This window comes from Erithacus rubecula (assembly GCF_903797595.1).
Source record: "Erithacus rubecula genome assembly, chromosome: 4".
NCBI classification, from domain to species: domain Eukaryota; kingdom Metazoa; phylum Chordata; class Aves; order Passeriformes; family Muscicapidae; genus Erithacus; species Erithacus rubecula.
In genome coordinates, this window is record NC_136686.1 from 42569819 (window position 1) to 42586623 (window position 16805).

General features: G+C 40.2%; 1 protein-coding gene across 3 annotated transcripts in view; it reads right to left on the reverse strand.

Annotated features, from left to right (window-relative positions):
* The window catches only part of PNPLA8 (patatin like domain 8, phospholipase A2), a 35069-nt gene extending 27821 nt beyond the window's left edge, over nt 1-7248 (reverse strand). The window contains exons 1-5 of one of the 3 annotated variants that reach the window (XM_079304182.1): nt 6984-7248; nt 4771-5981; nt 3747-3896; nt 2430-2581; nt 1632-1726 (exon numbers count right to left, since the gene is read on the reverse strand). In XM_079304182.1, the coding sequence (XP_079160308.1) occupies nt 1632-1726; nt 2430-2581; nt 3747-3896; nt 4771-5892 (1519 nt within the window). In that variant the 5' untranslated portion in view covers nt 5893-5981; nt 6984-7248. Of the gene's footprint in view, nt 1-1631; nt 1727-2429; nt 2582-3746; nt 3897-4770; nt 5982-6438 lie in introns of all 3 variants that reach the window. The other 2 variants (XM_079304184.1, XM_079304183.1) reach the window with 2 other exon arrangements.
* Between the last annotated feature and the right edge of the window lie 9557 nt (nt 7249-16805).

The following is a 16805-nucleotide window of genomic DNA, read 5'->3' on the forward strand; positions in this document are numbered from 1 at the left end:
GAAGACACCACTGGAGAAGTACTTTGTAGGGAAAACATCTTCCAAAGAAACAACCACTTACTGCTAAACTAACAAAGCAGTTATTTGAAAGACTATTGAAAATGTAAAGCAGGAAACCATATTGTGCCTACAAACAAATTCTGTCTAGGAGACCTAAACTGTCTATCCACTATTCTGAGTCAATTAAGCAAATCTCTTGAAAGACACTTTATCTACTCATGGTAATCTGTGTTTAATATAATTTCTGAATTAAACTGTATAGAATATAAGTGTAGCAAAAAATTTGAAGATTGTGGGTTTATAAAGGAAACTGAGCTAGTAAATTACAGCATACCTCCCATGTTAGAAAACATAATTGTGCTCTACTGGTCTAACAATTTCTGAAAGAGATCACTGTCTTAAAGGGAGAAACATGCTTTGGAGTTTCCTGCTTTCTAGGGAGGAGTAACTTATCACTGAGTCACAAGTGTAATTAAGTCTGGGTGGGACCTGTAGACATCATCTAGTACAACCTCTTGCTCCAACAGGTATAATTAGAATAGGCTACTTGGGGCTTGTACAGACAAATTTTGAGTATCTCCACGGACAGAGATTACAAAGGCTGTAAAGGCAATTTCTTTCAGTGTCTGACCATCCCTGCAAGAAAAACATGTTCCCATACCTAATTATAACTTCCCATACTCCAACTTGTCTGTTGGCTTTTCTCCTATCACTGTGCATCTTCAAAATTATTCTAGATCTATCTTTTTTTTATTTTCCCATTAGCTGAACCTTCGCCTTCTCTTCTTAATGCCAAATAAACCCAGTTTTTGCACTCTCTCCTTTACATGTCATGAGCCCCAGCCCCTTGATCTCTGGCAGACTTGGTTCGCTGCTAAACTCACCTATTATGTACAAAAACACACACAAAAGATTAAGGGTTTATAGAGGAGCCCATAACAACATTTATGGCCAAACAGAGACCCTTAAATTGTTGGATCAGTTCTTGTCCATGCAAGCCAATGTGAGCAGCTTTCTTTGCTCTAGAGTACAGTGATGACTCATGTCCAACTTGTACCAGACAAGACCAGGTGCTTTTCTGCAAAGCTGCTTTCTAGGCTGTCAGCCCATCTCAGATGGAGGGCTTTGCATTTGGCTTTACTGAACCTGCTGAGCCATTTCTCCAGCCTGCACAGACCAATAGGAACAGAGGGCACCACAGAACTGACCACTTCCTCTAATTTAGATCATTCAAGATCTTGCTACAGGCACATTCTGTCCTTCTGGCAGGTAATTAAGAAAGATGAAATATTGCTGTTAACTTAATCAAGGAAACACAACTGACCCAGTATCAATTCCTGAGGGATATTACCTCAGTAGTCTGTAAAGCTCCATAAATATCTAACAAAACTGTTTCTGTGTGAAAATTGAAGATTTCACATAAATTGAAAAAACACCAAATCAGTTTGAAGCCAGAAGTTTATCATGAACTGCCCAAAGTTCTTATTCAGAAGCAAAAGGAAACATTCCAGAAATCGAACTGTACTTTTCCAGCTTACACTCTAAGACAGAAACTGCTAAATCTGTATTTATTCTCAGATGTTCTTTTACTATATTGATAGCAAAACTCCAACTTGTGGCTTAATAATTACCTGTGCTTACGCCACAGATGTAGTCAAAAAGCTGATGAACAGGCTTTCCAGTTAATTCTTCCAGTTTCCGTAGAGTCTGAAGTGCAACTAAACCCCTGAAACACAAAATTCCTCTTCACATACAGTGACAGTCTTATATTACATAGGACTAATCCTCTTCCAATCATTTTAACTAATTCTAATTTAATAACTGCAACAATAAGAATCCTGGATATTCCAGAAAATAAAAGAGCAGCAGACCACAGTTAAAACAGAATGATGAATGCTTAGTATGAATGACATACTCAAGAATACAAAAAATAGCATTCAACAGCTATAGCAAAGGCTTGGGGGGTGATCAATTTTTCGACATAGACTAAGGACAGATTTTAGCTGCATGCCCTCTACACAGCAGTTAAATTTTGGTCTTACAAGGCTATATATTGCCACCTGGGGCATAGTATTTTCCAGTGTTTGGTTTGCTTGACTTCAATGTATCTATCTGAAATAATGGTAGAGATGCATTAGAGACCATCAGATTTGTGCTTCTCCAGCACAAAACAGTATCCTGCATGCAGCCTGTGAACTCTGTTGGCAGAGAGTGAGGTAACTGTATATGGCAATAGGAGTACCAAAACAAACAGCATTCAAGCAGAAATGCATACAAAAACAATACTCATCCCTTAGATAGTCAAATGTAAAAGAAATGTAACACACAAATTGCCTCTCTGAGCATTTATTTATCAAAGAGAGACTGAAATTTTACTTATAGTTACACTACAAAAAAGGTTACAAGTATGCAAAACCAGGAAGTTTTACCTTGTTCCTCCTCCATCAATGCTGAGGATTCGAATTCCCCAACCTTTCACAGGGTCTGTATATCCAATCAGAGCTAAAGTTTCTCTAACAGCAGCCTGAAGACTTTCATCATTAGCCTGTCTCAGTCGCAACAGGCATGGGATTAATTTCTCCTATTGATAAATACAAGGATATTTCATTCTATAATAATCCATTCTTAAATTTACAAGTGTGGCATTAAAGTAGAAGCAATATCCTAGTTACACTTGTAAGAAAAATTCTTCAAATCTGTATTTACCCATGTCTTTCTCTTAACAAGGGAAAGAATGTCAACATTATGCTGTACACACATCAGTAACTACCTATCAGAAGTAAACAATCAAGATGATATGAACATATTTTGAATAGCTAGGAAAGCTACATTTACCAGTTTAGTTTTATTGACTCAGTATCACATCAGCCAAAATTTGAGTATGAAGCACACAAAGTGTACAGGCAAAACCCCAGATTTGCTTAATAAGTACACACCACATCAGAACAAGAAATTACTTCTAAGTACACTAATATAAAAACAAAATTTAGAATGCTTTCTCACTCAGAGTATTTTTAAAATGTACCTTCCCACAGAGATATATAACATTACAATCAAAATGGGAGAACTGAGTACACTCTTTCATAATAAAGTAATTCACATGTATTTATGTGAATGCCTGACCTGTACCCTGCTCAGATGATTCATCTGGCCTGCACTCCATTCCCGGCTACTCTTCCAGGAATTCTACAGTCTGTGCCACAGGACTGTCACATCTCATGGAAAAATGCACAAGGTTGACAAATGCTGTGATTTAGCTGGTACTTCTAGAATAGTCTACCACCCACCTCCTGCCCTCAGTCCAGGGAAGGAAACAAGTAGGACTAGATTACATGAACTTATTTGATGTTTCTCTTGCCATCTCTCCTTCAAAGAAAGCATGTAAACAAGCATAGTAAGTACTGTCCATATACAGATCAACTGTACAGCACATTCCCATCTGGCCAACAGCCACAGAGTACACAGTGTACGACCTTTATCTACCACTGGAAAAAGCTATACTACCTATCCACATGACCATGTCGTATGCTTCTAAATTAAACACCACAATCTTAAAAGGCTTTACCTAAACTACCAGTAATTTGCATATGAATCTGCTTGAACCAGCTAAAAAGAGACACTCAAACTCGAATCTTTGCAACTAGGAAATATAACTAGTCCACAAAAGCACAGAAGAAAGTTTTGTGTTATCCTATATCAATCATATGTCAGATTGTTTTTTATGTAAGCATCAGAACTATTTGCACCTTAATTGCAACTCCTCTGCTCTCTGGAAATTCTAGAAGATGATAGGTCAGCTCTTCAACCCTGTTGATGCAGACTCTTTGATTAGAGGATCTCCGTAGGGCTTGAACTAAAGCTCGGGTCCTGTTATCAATACTCACTCTTGCAATGATCTAAAGAAGACAAACAGACAACATAAAACTACTCTAAGAAATGTGTAAAGTTTGTCAAGACTAATATCAACATGTTATTTTAAGATTTCTCAGAAGCAACAAACAGCATGCTGTACTAGAGATCTCCTACAGGTTCCAAGTAAGCAGTGCTTAAATTGTCCACAAAAACATTTTGATTCTTTATTTAGTAAAAACTAAATAAAATTTGCAGCAACAATACACCAAACAAACATGTCAGTATGTATTCATATGGATTTTCAGGGTAACTCTCTGGTATTTAAACCATTAACAAACCATAAACTTTAGAATTTCTATAACTACAAAAAATAGCACAACTAGATCTTTCTGTTATTATGGACTCTATGCACATATGAACTAAATATATTTACGTACAACACATACACACAGAGGTATGTGTATATATATATACACACTCTTTATATATAAAACTTACATAAACATAACTATATTTACATAAATATTTAATGCTTACACACAAATGTACCGATTCCTACCTTTAAGTACACATATGTATTTTTTAGGTTACATATAGTAGACATATATAAAATCTATATAGTTACATATATGTATGTAAAATCTATATAGCTTTACATATTTACTTATTTATCAAAGTATACAGAACCAATCACACAACAGCTTGGGATGGAAGAGGCCTTAAAGATCACCTAATTCCAACCTCCCTGCTGTGGGCAGGAACACCACATATACACTTAAATGGAAGTACTTACATATAAGTAAAAATACATGTACATATACATGTAAGTATATACATATATATATATATGTATATATATACACTTTTATAAAATATACATTGAAATAATACATAAATTAACACAAAGCACAGACTTGCCTTTTCTCTCTGAAGAGACAGATGCTTTTCTCTCTCTTCTGCAGTCCTGGCCTCTTTTGCTTTGTCCTCATCACTCTTCTCAGAAACTTCTTGTTCTTGCTGTTTACTCTTCTCTGGTGAAGCAACTTTTGTATCAGATCTTAACTTTGGAACCAATCCACCAATATAGCTGTCTACAAAAGCTTGTACGCTGTTACTGGGATATGAAAGAAAGTTTGCAATACTTTTTTTAGTGGAAACTGGGAGAGCAGTATTTGTCTTTTCTGTATCCAAGGTCTTTGCTTCAGTAGCTGAAGTACCTGCTGATTCCACTCTCTTTTCTTCACTTGTTACAGTCTTTGCTGGTGAATCAAGCTTATTCCTCTCCTCAGTTTCAGAGTCCAGCAATAAAGCATTCCTTTTCCTTTCTTGTTCCATAGCAGAATTATTAAAGTAAGAATTGATGTGATCAGCTACAAAGTTGTAAGTCTCTCCAAAATTTGTAGAAAAGTAGCTTATATGAAAAAGGTGGTTTTTATTAGATGCTGAAACTTCTGGAGTATCTTGATGAGTGCCACTTGAACTTACTAACACAGGTTCCAAGTTTTCACTTGCACAAGTGGATTCCTTAGCAGCTGGGCCTCTGTTGCAATCGTCCTGAGTTCTGACATCTGTAACTTGTTTATCATTTTCTAGATTTGTGCTGATGTTATTTGCATCTGCACTACTTTTATTTACTTTACCCAAAGTACCTGAGTGGGACTTTAATCGAGCTATCCGCGACACCAGTTCACTGTGAGTGCCAGATACTGCCTTTGAAACAGATTCTATAGTATTCCTAATTCGTGACATGCGAATTCTCACCCTTGTAAGTCCTTTAGAAGAAGAAATTAAAAGTTTGGAAACTCTGTAGTATAAAAATTCATGACTATAAATGTACTTGTTATACCAAAATGTTCTGCTTCTGGCCCACTTACACCAAGGCTCACTTGTATGAAAATCTCTCAGGTGTGCAGCATGATTTATCCTCCAGTAGTCTTTAGGTCTACAGAAACACAGGTATTTGTTTCTCTGCTTCCACCAAAGATTTTTTGGGTTAATCAAAAAGAATAAATAAGTGTCCAAGGAAAAATGAACTGTCATTACTTATAAATAATTGCACCTTTTCTATGTTGCTTTCTACTTCATTCCAAAATACATGTCAATAAATAAGTCCCGTAATGTAGTGTTGTCTGAAAAAGAAAAAACAAAACAAAACAAAAGCCAACAATGGAAATCCCAAACCAGAAACAAATTAAATTAAAATCACAGAACTGTTTAAAAAAGATGAAGCTTACGTATCCTTTTGATAAAGACAGATAAACATTCAAATCAAATCATCTCATGGGAATATCTACTGCTCAGGACTTTGGTAACTCACCCCAACATTTCAACACACTACTCCCTAAAGGCCAGTTTCACCTCATCTTGAGCAATATGTGTCACTTCTCAAAAGCACTTAGTGACATATAGAAAATTGACTGCTGTTTCTTCAGCAAATTATCTTGCGCAGACACAACGTTTCAAATGCCATTATATTACCACCCCCTTCGCAGAATTCCTCACGGGGGAGAAGTGACACCAATCCTTTGAGCAAAGTTCAACGAAACGTGCCCATTCTAAGAGCCAAGAGCAGTATATAATCCTTACTCTGCAAAGAAAGGTGCAAGTAGTGGAGCAGCGTTTTACACAGCATATCAGAGTTGTGCTGATACCGCACAAATCCATTATTTGCCGAAGAAGCAATCCCAGGCTTCTCCAGCGCTTGTGACAAACACCGGGAAGGGCTGCCAGGCAGGCACGCAGGCCAACTCCTGCAGAGGCCGGCTCCACAGTGACAGCACAGGCGACACCACCGCGGGCAGCGCCATGGTTACTCACAGTCTCCGGTGCCCGTCCCGCCGGGTGACCAGCCGCGCTGCGGGCCCCGGCCGGGCCGGGCTATATAGGCGCGGGGCGCCTCCGGCCCCGGGGGCAGGCGCGGGCGCTGTTCCTGCCTTGCGCCATTTCCCAGAAACGCTGCCGAGAGCGGCGGCGTAAACAAGCACCGAGTCCGGGCCCCGCTGTCCCTGGCCTACCTCCCGTTACGCGAACGAGCCCCGCGTGCCCGACACGCGCTCTTCGTGTCCCCCCCCGTCCTCATACTGCCCCACGACCCGGCGGAGATACAACGCGGCCCGTCCTGGCGGCGGTACCTGCTGGCCAGTCGCTCCCGCCTCCCCCCTGTCCCTGGGCCGCCGCCGAGCGCCAGGCAGCGGCCGCGCCCTCGCGAGCGGAGCCGCCCCAGGGCAGCGGGCGGGAGCCGGCGGGGCCCGGCGCCGCAACACCTGCGGCGCGCGGCCACTGCACTGCGCCTGCGCCCGCCCCGCGCGCCGGAAACAGCTGGAGCGCGCGCCAGCGTCCCACGCGCCGCCGCGCCGGGAGGGGGGAGCTGATGGGGCGTGACGCGAGACGGCTCGCGCGGCGTGGGCGGGCGGCGCGAGCTCGGGGCCGCGGCTGCTGCGCCTGCGCCGGGGGCGGGGCGGGGCGGGGCGGGGCGGGCGGCGACGTGCGGCGCGGCACGCGGTGAGGGCGGGGCGGCGCCTGCTCGGCCCGGGGAGCGCGCCCGGAGCGCTGAGGGCGGGGGCGGTGGAACGTACGGGCCGGATTATCCGGTCCCGGCTCCCCGCCCAGCACACCACGCCACGCCACACCTGACCAGACTGGTCAAAGTCTCATGCTGCCTGTCTGAGCACTGCCAGGGTCAGGGCACCCACATTCCTAGGCAGCCTGTTCTGGTGTCTACCCACCCTCGCAATAAATAATTTATTCCTAATATCTAACTTGATTTTCGTGTCTTTCAGTTTGTGACCATTACTCACTGTCCTGTCACTATAGTTTCTGTCCTCTCTGGCTTCTGTGTCAGCCCCTTTCAGGTACTGGAAGGTGCTTTCTTTGAGGTGCCCACACAACCTCCTCATGCCGAGCAGCCCTGGCTTTCTCAGCCTGGCTTTGTAGGGGGGATGCTCCGGTTCCCTCACCAGCTTCATGGCCCTCCTTGGGCTTGCCCGAAGAGGCCCATGTCCTGCTTGTGTTGAGAACCCCAGACCATTTTATTTCCCAAAGGAAAATGTATGCTCCTTACATATATTAATTTTTATAATGTATTTTCATAAATTGAGCATGTTAAATTTTCCACGTGTCCCAGAGCAGGACATCCCTATCTGGATGCCAGGTCAAAGTCACTCTGTCACTCCCTTCCTCAGCTGGTCAGGGGAGAGAAAATAGAACAAAGGTCTTGTGAACTGAGATAAGGACAGAGAGAGATCGCTCACCATTTATCATCATGGGCAGAACAGACTCGGCTTGGGGAAATTAGTTGAATTTATTACCAATCAAATCAGAGTAGGGTAATGAGAAATAAAACCAAGTCTTAGAACTTTCCTCCCACCCCTCCCTTCTTTCCAGGCTCAAATTCACTCCCAAATTCTCTTCCTGCTCCCCATACAGCAGAGCAGAGGGACAAGGAATGGGACCTGCAGTCAGTTCAACACATACTATCTCTGCCACCCCTTCTTCCTCAGTGGGAGGACTGCTCAGCTTCTGCCCTGCTCCAGTGTGGGGTCCCTTCCACAGGAATCATTCTTCCACAAGTTTCTGCAGTGTGAGTCCTTCCCACGGGCTGCAATTTTCACAGACTGCTCCAGCGAGGGTCCCTTCCACAGGGTCAGTCCTTCAGGAACAGACTGCTCCAGTGTGGGTCTCCTGCAGGGGAACAGGTCCTGACCTGCTCCTGTGTGGACTCCTCTCTCCATGGGGCCCCAAGTCCTGCCCAGAGCCTGCTCCCGTGCAGGTTTCCTATGGGATCATAGCTTCCTTCAGGCACCTGCCTGTTCTGGCATGTGATCTGCCAGGACCTGCAGGGGAATCTTTGCTCCAACACCTGGAGCACCTCCTCCTCCTCTTTCTTCACTGACTCAAATGCCTTCAAAGTTGTTCCTCTCACATATTCTCACCCCTCTCTCCCAGCTGCTGCTGCACAGAATCTTTTGCCCTTTCCTAATATCACAAGGGCACTACCACCATTGCAAATGGGCTCAGCTTTGGCAAGTGACAAGTTCATCTTGGAGCCCACTGGAATTGACCTTCCAGCACAGGGGCAGCTTCTGATTTCTTTTGCAGAAGCCACACCTCTAGTCCACTCTCCACCCTTCCCCACCAAAATTTTGTCACATTAACCCGATGCAATGACTCAAGGCATGTCACTTCCTTGGTGAAGTACTCAGTGGCCACAAATAACTCATGAGCCATGTATTATTGGGATCTTTTTGCACAGTACAGTGTCAGTTCATACCCAGGTGGTCATCTGTTCCCTCCTAAATTTTTCCAGAGTTGATGCTTTCTGTCCTGTTCTTGCCTTGTTTGTAGATTGCTACCCACCTGGTTTTATTATCCAGTGGTGGTATGTTTGTGTTCTCAAAATTTAACTACTCTTCTTGAATTTATCACAGGATTTCATTATATATGTTAAACTCATTTTTAAACCAAGTATTTCATACAGTAGTGAGGTCTGCCCTAAGTGCCAGATGCAGCTAAGCAGGGAGGTTTCACTGCCTCTTGATGTATGAGTTACTTCATGTAAAAACCTGAATACTGTCAACACAGTATGGATAGTTTTAGAATGTGTAGCAGTGTTAGCTTAAGCAGCTTCTCTGGGTGTGTTTGCTCTTCTCTAAGCCCCAGGGCTCTGGTGTGTTTGCCAGTGAGCTGAACCGAGTTGAATCTCATCAGATGATGTAAGAAGCAGTGGCCCATCTGAAGCCACAGTCTGAGCTGGCTTTAAGCAGGGTAGCTTGCTTTCTTACAGCAACAAAAGCTAAGGCAAAACAAGACCTACAACTTCAGTAAGAAGGAAGTTTGGAAATGATAAGCTTCGTCCTGCCAGGACACATCCTGCCTCTCTTTGACTTGCAAATAAGGTATTGGAGGTAGGAGGCAAATGATCCCTTTTAGCTGCACATGGTTGCTTCCTAAACATTCACACTTTATTCCATAATGTTATTGTAAAGTTCTCTCCTGTGCCTGCTCAGACATTCATCTCACCATTAGGATTTGTACAATGGTGTGTTGATTCATACCTTTGCTAAGGAAAAGATTCAAGGATTTCACATTTCTGGTCCAATCACAGACCCATGTGTTCTGCCACATTGTTGTCCCCAAGGATGAGCAGACCTGTCTGATCTGACATGTTCAGAGGTGCATGATTCCTCAGCTTCTCAAAACAACCATGAAACAATACAAAGGAACTGAAAAACACTGGACAGGAAAAGATAAATTTATGTATTCCCAGGCACAAATTCTGCACCTTCTCAAACATTTTGCCAATTCTCTTTACTGTAGTCATGACATTAAGAAGAAATTATCTCAAATTTATTTAAAAGATAGATTAATTTTATAAGCTCTCTTAGTAGTGAAATATGAATCCATTCTGTTTGACTAAATACTACTTTCTAAATAAGAGAGATGAATCCATATATGGTATTTGGACAGTGGCCAACTCTTTCTGTAGTTATTTTCACGTAATACAGATATCGTCTCATTTAAGTAATTTTGAGATATATTTAAAATTTAATAGTATGTGCATCAGTTACTTAAAAAATACTTCAATTTCAGTACTTTCCATGGGAAGTATTAAGAGAGAAATCTGTTTATGTTATTATTGATGGGTTTTTGTTGATCTTGATCTCTCTTAGGTTGCATTTGTAGCACTCAAGATTTTTCAGAGTGGCCCCTTGAAACATGATTGTTTTCAGTTTAGGACAACACTGGGAGTAGTTTGATTTTAATGCATACTATCTCTGTTAGTAAATTTAAAAAATGAAAGGCTTTCAAAAGACTTTCTCATTATAGCTGTTAATATATATTTTTGTAGGTAGGATGAAAACTTGTAAATCAAGTTACACACCAATTGTGGTGCATCTTCCTGTTTTAAAGAGAATTCTTTAGTGTATGTGAATTTTGTCATGTTATAGACAATGTATTGTGGTGTCAATAATTCGTGTGAGTTAACTGAATTAATTTATATGCATGCTATACTTTTCAATGCCATTAATGATTTCTAACATTGATATTTGTATGTTTTTCTTGAACTGCTGCTTTGAGAGAAAGTCATAATGAGTTTTGAGACAGTTTGATAAAAACTGGATATTTACCAGAAAATATGATTCCAAAATGTTTCTGTCTAGGATTCTCACTTTTGATCTATGAAATATGGAAGTTTTTATTTTGAGAAAATAGTTTTGCTCATACTCTCACTGTATGTTTGACAAAAAGCTATTATATGAATAGTATTTTTATATATAGTATTAGTTTATTTTTACTTGCCATATTGATTATGGATGATATTCTGAAAATACAGAACTATCACCTAAGAGACTCAAACGAATTTTAAAAACCCCAGGTATTTCAAAGCACTGTGACAAGTTAACATATATTGGTAGAGCAGTATTTTGCTAATAGTGGTGTCTGAATTGCTTAAATCTAACTTTTTCAGTCAAGCTTTAGGGAAAACACTGTTTTCTATTTTCATCAGTATAATATGACATGGACATAAGCTGTGTAGTGCTAGCAAATATTTTAGGCTTTGCAAACACAAGTATTCTGCCTCTTAACACTAGATGGCAGACAAAAATGGGAAAACATTTCCTCGTTTTCAGGGATAGAATATTAAATAATTAATTTCCAAGTTGAATGAACATTCACTGAAAATTCTCAAAGTAATAAGAATTAAGACAATTGGACACATGCTTATGGCAGCATGGATACTCTGCAACCTTTTGTTTGGAGGTGTTTTTTGGCACAAAAACTGAAATTAATCAAGTGGAACTCTGCTACATAATTTTCATATTGCCTTTTTATCTTTTACTTCCCTTCAATATTTTGCTGTTGTCAAAGTGCTAAAAATTCTAGAAGCCTTAGAAAAGTTTAAGCAACTCAAATAAAAGAGAAACTTTCAAAAAAAGTATCCTTGCCAGGTAGTCATATAATTGTGAAATTTTCTTCTCTAAATCCAAAGAGCAGATGATGTAAGACTTACATTGCAGCTGCTTAGTACTTTTGCCTTGCATCAGTTACCCAAAATAATTGGGCTGCTTTGCTCCTTATTGTCCTTGAATCTTAGACATTAATGTGGAAGTAACAAGTTTGCAAAGGGGGCAACTCTTTTCATAGCATATTATAAATTAGTGGGCCAAACATTATGTAATCAGTTCTCCTAGAAGCCAGTGAATATCTTGGGTTGTTATCCCCTTCCTCTCCCAAATACATAATCCAAAAAGAAGGGTCAGAATCCCCAAGATTCTGGATCTTACTCTGAAATGTCATTTCTTCTAGCTAATCATGATGTGCTTACACAGTCCTAGAAACGTAACAAATTGCACCAAATCTCACCTCATCTTTCTCAGTGCTTGTATTGTGGCTGTAGAGATAGAAAGCCAGGCTGGCTATTTCCAGTGCTGGCAGCTTTATGGACTGAAACCAGAAAAGACCTAAGGTATTCCCAGGGTGTTTTCCCTGATGGAGTTGTTCCAAACGAGAAAAATAAATGGACTGAAATGGAAGGGTAAGTGCAAAAGTATGACTTGCCTGCTTCACAGTCAGAAAGTCAGCCACAAAGATGTCTGTAACTTTTGAGTTTGATTTCTCTGATTATTCTCATTATGCAATAGCTTTTGGTATAAAATGTATATATAAGAGCAAATATCAGACTGTGTTACTCCCCTTCTCATAGGAGTGCATTACCCACAAGGATACATGGGCTTTTTTTTCCGAGGTTTTTTCCTGGTTTCATGAATTCTTATGTTTGTATTCACTTAGTTTCAACAAGAGGGGAAAGCAGTATCCATTCTGTCTTGCCAATAGGTTGGTGAACAGGAAATTCTCTTAAAAAATCAGAAATGTGTATTTAAATCTTCTCAGGCTGAAAATAGCACTGACTTCTTTCATCACCTGAGTAAATATTCCATTGCAAACACTCCTTTCCTAGGTATTGTCAATGGCCTCATTCCTGTTCCTCTTCCTGCTCTTCCTCCTCTCATCACCCAGGAACCTCCATTTCCTCTCCACATTTGAAAGCACTAGACAATTTTCAGCCTGTTACTTGAAGGAATGCTTATAAGGCATCATTAAATGAGTTATAGATTGCATTTTGAATGCATAAAGGTACCTGGCTCTCATGCAGAGTTAAGACTCTACCATCAGGATCTGGAGTTTAGCAATGTCCTGCTCCATTATATCCAAGCAGTTTCATGCTTCCCACAACATAAATGTGCTTGGATCCCTTAATCAGGGATCCTGCTCAGGGAATTGGTACCAGAAATCCTTTACATGTCTATCCTTGATTTCCTGTGCCTCCAATGCTCATAGCTGATGGTCTCTGCCCTTTTGTGCCTTCTAGAAACCTATCTGCCAAAATAAGAGTGTACCAATCAAATAATTATATACTAGATGTGAATAATGTAGTCGATTACTTAGAATTTGAAATTCAAGCTTGTGTTAGAAGTCATATAAATTCCTCTTCAGCCCCCTGTGATTATCATAAGAGTCATTCTGTTACCTTTCAGCACTCAAGAAGTGATAGATGTGTTGTTACTGCAGCATCTGGTTGAGAGCATGATTGTGCAAGTGTCACCCAAGATTTTGGTGTAAATGGATGAAGATCAAAATGTAGTCTCTTATGTCTGCTGGCATTAATTCACTGTCCACAGTGTTTGCAACTGTTTACTCAGTACTGCTGGAGAAACTGACTGTCATTTTTATTTTCATTGGCTTTTAATTAAATTATTGGCAAATGGCTGATCTTTGCTCTAGACCTCTAAGTATTGTACTAGGTGCCATCTCAGCATTTTTGCCTTTATTAAAAAGTTCTGTTTATAACTTCTCATCTGTGGAAAAAGTGCTTTGTGATTCTTGAACAAAACTAATTCATCCCAGTTCCTTCTCCTAAAGTTACACATTATTTCTCCATTTTTCTTTGCTGTAACCAGCCTTGGTGAAGCTGCTTATCTGTCTGTTGTTTTCCATTACCCTGGTGGCAGGTGAGCTATCAGGCCACTTAGTGTCCTAATAGAGAACCCAGACTGTCTGGAATACTGCAAATGAAAAAGACAGATTTTGGCAGAAATCTATGTTACTGATTTATAATGATTTATTTCTGTCTTAAAATAGCCTGATGGAAGTTGTACAAGAAAGAGTAAAAGCTCTGTACTCTATGGGTGAACACTTTATTAAAGTTGCATAGAATTTTAGAGCAGCAATAGGAAAGAAGCGTTACTTAGCGAATGGCTTACAAATTGTGGAAGATAATTCTAACACCATAATGAGTACATGAATTAAGCAAAGTGGCTTTGGGCCCAGCAGTCCCCTCACTCACTGTGTCAGTAACAGCTACAAAATCAGAAACTTACCTAAAGAATGAGGTTGGTAATAGCGAGCAATAAAGTTCTTACTGAAACAGGTCAAAAAGTTATTGTTTTAGACTTAATCTCCCTAGGGATTAAAAAGAGGCACGTAGTACTGTATGTAGTTAGTGGTACTGTTTTGTGGTGAGTATCTGGGACGTGCGTAGTTACGAGTCACAGGGGGCCCATACACATTTTTTCTTCCTCTGGCTTTAATGCCTGTGGCTAATTCCTACTGGAGGATGCACTCAATTTAGGAAGGTCTTGTTCCAAAATATTGCCTAACAGTAAATTAGTTGTTTGATGTGTTTCAGTCCCATGTTCTAAGGCTATACAGACCTGCATTTGTTTTGATGTAGCCTTTAATCTTTCTGAAGTAATACCCTTGTCCTTTAAATACACAGTTAATTTACTCATTTGAGAAATGAACAAAGTTTCTTATAAAGTGAAAGACATCCAGGTCGTCTGTGTGCAGGAGAGCAGCATTCACACACAATATAACACATGTACACCAAACATGGATGTGCACAGTTCCCCTTTGGTGTATAAACAGGGCTAGCAAAATGTTGTCCTGTGTTCATTATAATGTTAATTTTAAAAGCTAAGGGTAGTTTCTAATTCATCTTGACTGGAAATGGATGAAATTTTGGGTTGTCCTGACATTTGCTAATATTCTTTTGGCTTCACTAAGAGCTCTCCTTCCTGCCCAGAAGTGGTTTTGTCCGAATCAAAGCTTAACTCTTTGTGAGGAATAAAGTTATGGATGCTATTCATCATTTTGTGTCTCCTTGTGTGGTGACAATGGCATTGGTAGCTGCATGATTCATTATATGCTGTCTGTAGTAGTGTCTGTAATGTGTTTGTCTTCTGTTGGCACATTGCCTTTAGATGTAACTTTTTAACTATATAAGTGCACTGTTAAGCCTGGTCCAAAGAACCTTGTATATTAATATAACTACTGTACTAATGGTGGGATTTTTTTTTAAAGAATTTGAATCTGTAGGAGATTGTACAGCATCATTAAAGTGTATGTAATTTTGGTCCAGTAAAACACTTAAAGCAAAGTAGTTTATCTGTCGTGTTCTGGAAATAAGCAAGATTACATTAGTGAAAAATATGGACCTAACTTGCTGTGGATGCTGTAAATGCATCTGTGCTACAGAGTAAGTATTGAACAGTATTCATGTGTAACTTCAACTAACCTCCTGCAGGAAAGAATCTGTTTGCTATCCATTGCACTACTTCCAGAAGCAGTTCTCATAACATTTCATGCTACTGATATATATTTACATTACTTAGTACATCTCCTCAAACACAGTCTCTATCAGTAGGGTAATTTCAATGCAATGCTATGATGACTTCTTTTACCTATCCTAGAATATATTACTAAGGAAGTATTTTATGTAAAAGAAAATATTAAGAAGTAAGTGTTTACACCATCTTCTTGGTAACTGAATCTTTTACTGCCCATTCCAGTCCTTTCCTCCCTGTAAGGCCTATGGAAACTGGTTTTACATTTGAATGTTTCAAAGTAAATAAAATCACATCAGCATTAAGGAAATAATTTTTGATTTCTCTAAGGTCCTCTAAAGATGTAGCAAATCATGCAAAAATTTGTTTTTCTTAATTAGTTGGTTTTCATGACTTGACAAGTGCAGTAACAATAATCTGCTAGCTCTTCACATCTACAGAATCTCACTGAGAAAAGAGGGTTTCTTACCTCAAAAGCTGACAGAAATATTTTCCGCTTGATCTTTTCTTAAATAGGACCATTTTAGAACTTGCTTATCTATTCCAAAGTAAAAGACTGCAAACCTATTCCTTCACAAGTTGTATTTAATAAATAATGTCTGTCAAAAATTAAGCATTTCTGGGTTTTAGTAACTGGTCGAAGGCATTTAACTCTAAAGTGCATATATTTCTGCTTCAGCATATATTTCTCACCTGACTTGGCAAAAAAAAAAAAAAAAATCTGCAGTGCACTGGAATTCATGCAGTTTTTGGAATACAAAGATTTTGATGGGAGTTGACAGACACACAGGTCACATGGAATTAATAGATCAGGGGAAATGTTTATTCCCCACCAACTCAGCACTCCCCACTCACCACACAGGGAATATTTCCTCTGCTCCTGGAGCCCTGTACAGGAAAGATGGTGATGAGCATCAGTGAACTCAGCAGAGCACCGTGAGTCTGATCGAAGGGCTGGAAGATGTAGCCCAGTGAGGGAGGCTGGGTGAGCTGGGCTTGTGCTCTGCGCCAGGGGGTGCAACAATAAAGTGGGTGGCAAAATAGCTGTTTTCTTAAGGTAGGGTAAACCCCAGAAACATGGATAGTGAGGAAATCTTAGGTATCTTCCACTGCTGGGAACTCCATTTTTGTGCAGCATCAGACAGACATTACATGGATCTTGTCCTCCTGCACTGATGTCATATGTGGAGGGATTCCTCCTTTTCCCCATAATGTGGAGCCTTTTCTTTTGTGTGGCAAACAATCACTTATATTTTCTCCTAACAGGCTGGGATGTCATCTCATTGAAAATGTTCACCACTGTCAGCACAGGTTTAAGTACAAGGTTCA